The 2,580-nt window shown below is 48.5% G+C and overlaps 1 protein-coding gene across 1 annotated transcript; it reads left to right on the plus strand.

Annotated features, from left to right (window-relative positions):
* Positions 1-322: 322 nt before the first annotated feature.
* On the plus strand, positions 323-1,557 carry LOC119281957 (abscisic acid and environmental stress-inducible protein-like). The gene is made up of 2 exons (XM_037562346.1): positions 323-354; positions 602-1,557. The coding sequence occupies exon 2, from the start codon at positions 653-655 to the stop codon at positions 1,274-1,276; it is 624 nt and encodes a 207-aa protein (XP_037418243.1). The 5' UTR covers positions 323-354; positions 602-652; the 3' UTR covers positions 1,277-1,557.
* Positions 1,558-2,580: the final 1,023 nt, after the last annotated feature.

Genomic DNA, 2,580 nt, shown 5'->3' on the forward strand with positions numbered 1-2,580 from the left:
ATTGATGAATTAACTACAACATGTGAAGCTTCGTGTATGGTTCCTACATGTATGCAAGTCTCCTAAGTAGCTCCTTCCACTTGGCAACTAGTGCTGATGATGCTCTTTAATTTAGCTGCGTACGTACCCTTCAGGACGTCATTAACCCACATGCGCGCAGTTACAAGGGAAAATGAGGTTAGGTTCTCTGAGGAAGTAATCAAAAGAGCACTTTCTTTATTGCACAAATGATGACCTCTGTTGGATAGACACAGTTGGCTTGAACGGTTGTGCCACTATATAAACGGTGCCTGCAGGCTCAAGGCTACATACCAGGCTTGAGAAGTGCAAGGCCAACAACCACTTTATTGTCTGGTATGCTCCAAAAGCTAGCCTCCTCCTTGATTGTTTTCCACTTTGTGTTCACTTTTCACTGTGCTGGTTTAGCTAAATATCTTCATGATATCTACTAACTGTTCATCAACAGTTAGTTAGCTTCAGTAATTAGAAGTCCTAAGATGCAGTACTAGAGTTTTTTGTTAACTAATAGCACAAGTTTTATGTGTTTTCCGACCGATCGATGCATGATTCCTGGGTCTAACTGAAGTTAATTTGGGCGTAGCATAAGCATACAGGGAAAAGAAGAGGAATTAAGCTCCAAGACTTGGAGGCGATGTCGTGGTGGAAGTCCAAGTCGCACTTCAGCGCCGACAGCCAGGACTCGAGCTCCGACGACGCGTACCGCGGAGGCAAGGACCGCTCGCCGTCGCGTCGCAAGAAGTCCGACGAAGACGAGGAGGAGTACCGCCCATACGCAGGCTACGGCGCCAACACCAACCGTGGCGGGGCCAACGAAGGCGGTGGCGGCTACAACGGTGGTTACGGCGGCGGGGGCGGCGGCTACAACAACGGCTACGGCGGCGGTGGCGGTGGCTCGTACAGCAACGGCAACGGCGGTATCACGCCCTACAACGGCGGCGGTGGCGGCTACAACAGCAACTCTTCCTACGGCAACGGCGGCGGTGGCTACAACAACAACTCCTCCTACGGCAACGGCGGCGCCGACGGGTACAACAACGCTCCCAGCTGGGCTTCCCAGGACCCCGCCGGCCGGACTCCGATGTACATAAACACCAGGGAGGTCCACGTCTATGGGGCGCCACAGAACGACGACGACTACAACGGCGACCAGAAGAGGCGTGGCGGCGGCGGCGGGGGCAGCGGGTTCTTCGGTCCGGCCTTCCATGCGGTCGGCCATTTCGTCGATCGCAGGTTCGGCCTCGACGACAGGAACTGATCGATCACGCCCATATATATGGCTGAATGCGCTGGTCATGCAGATATGCATGGATGCTGGCGACGATCGATCGAGTACTACACTACTACTACTATACTACTACTACGTGCTGTGATGTGTGTCTTGGATAGTTTCCAGGTGTACCAGTGATATGCTTCAGTTCTGCGCAGTGATGTGTGTGTTGTTTGTGTTGCATCGTGTACAACATGATTTTATCATGCAGATGTTGTATATGTATATATGTACGCAACTTAATTACTTCTTGTTCTCTCTAAAAAAAACTTAGGTTACTTCTTGTAATTGCATGCAGATACACGGCAACTATGATTTCACTCTCCAATAGTTGTTTCCATGCTGAGTGTAACTCATGTGTCCTTCGTAAAAATCCTACTCCTTTGAGAACCAAGCGCTGCCTTGGATGGCTACAGCTTATCGGGTGCAAGCTCGCCCACCCATGTTTGATCCGCGGGGAGGTCTCATTTCTACCTTTAACGACATTTTATAGTTTGTCATAGACAAGCAAAATATCCCAAAATTTATTGGAAAATTCATCGATATTAGCAAATGACTCCCCATCAATTGCTGCAAGATATAAATATACATGGTGTTTAGACATGTTACAGTCCTCAAGATGTAATTCTGATGACTGCTTTACATATAAATATCATAGTAAGTGCAATACAAAGAAACACAACATAATTTAAATTTCAACAATCTTTTTTTGCGTAGTAATACATGTCTCGTTAATAAAATAAAGATTCACTTACAAGCCACATAAACATCCACGTTACATGACTGAAAAGATAGGATAATCCTATGCAAAAAAAAAAAAAAACAGCGTCTGTCCCTCTCCACTAAGGAAAATGAGACATATCACCTCTTCACCAGAGCTCGACGCGGCTCCATCGTTGATCAGCAGCTTTACGGACCTCCAAAGTAGTTTGCCTGAAGCAAAACCATTGCTGTTGAAAGAATCAGATCGGGACAACGTGTCCCCGGACATGCCATCGAACTTCATAACTGACACCCCCGCACGACTACGGCGTCGGAGGAGAAAACCGGAACTGTCAGCCTCCAACCACAGACCCAACACAAGATGCACCATCTTTCAGCTGTCACTTGCATAGACAACCGTCTGCGCGTATTACTGGATGACAAAATCTCCCTGCTCCACCATGACGTCAGAGACAACGCCGCAGCAATGGGGACAGAACAGAAGGAGAGACACGCCTGATGGAGTCGCCGCCGCCGCCTCGCCGACACCATCCATGAACCTAACGCCGCCGATCTAAAGGATCAGAACA

This window comes from Triticum dicoccoides, chromosome 3B (assembly GCF_002162155.2).
Source record: "Triticum dicoccoides isolate Atlit2015 ecotype Zavitan chromosome 3B, WEW_v2.0, whole genome shotgun sequence".
In the NCBI taxonomy this organism is placed as follows: domain Eukaryota; kingdom Viridiplantae; phylum Streptophyta; class Magnoliopsida; order Poales; family Poaceae; genus Triticum; species Triticum dicoccoides.

Excerpts from the sequence above, each read along its gene's own strand:
- LOC119281957 (XM_037562346.1), top strand. The coding sequence starts at position 653 with ATGTCGTGGTGGAAGTCCAAGTCGCACTTCAGCGCCGACAGCCAGGAC.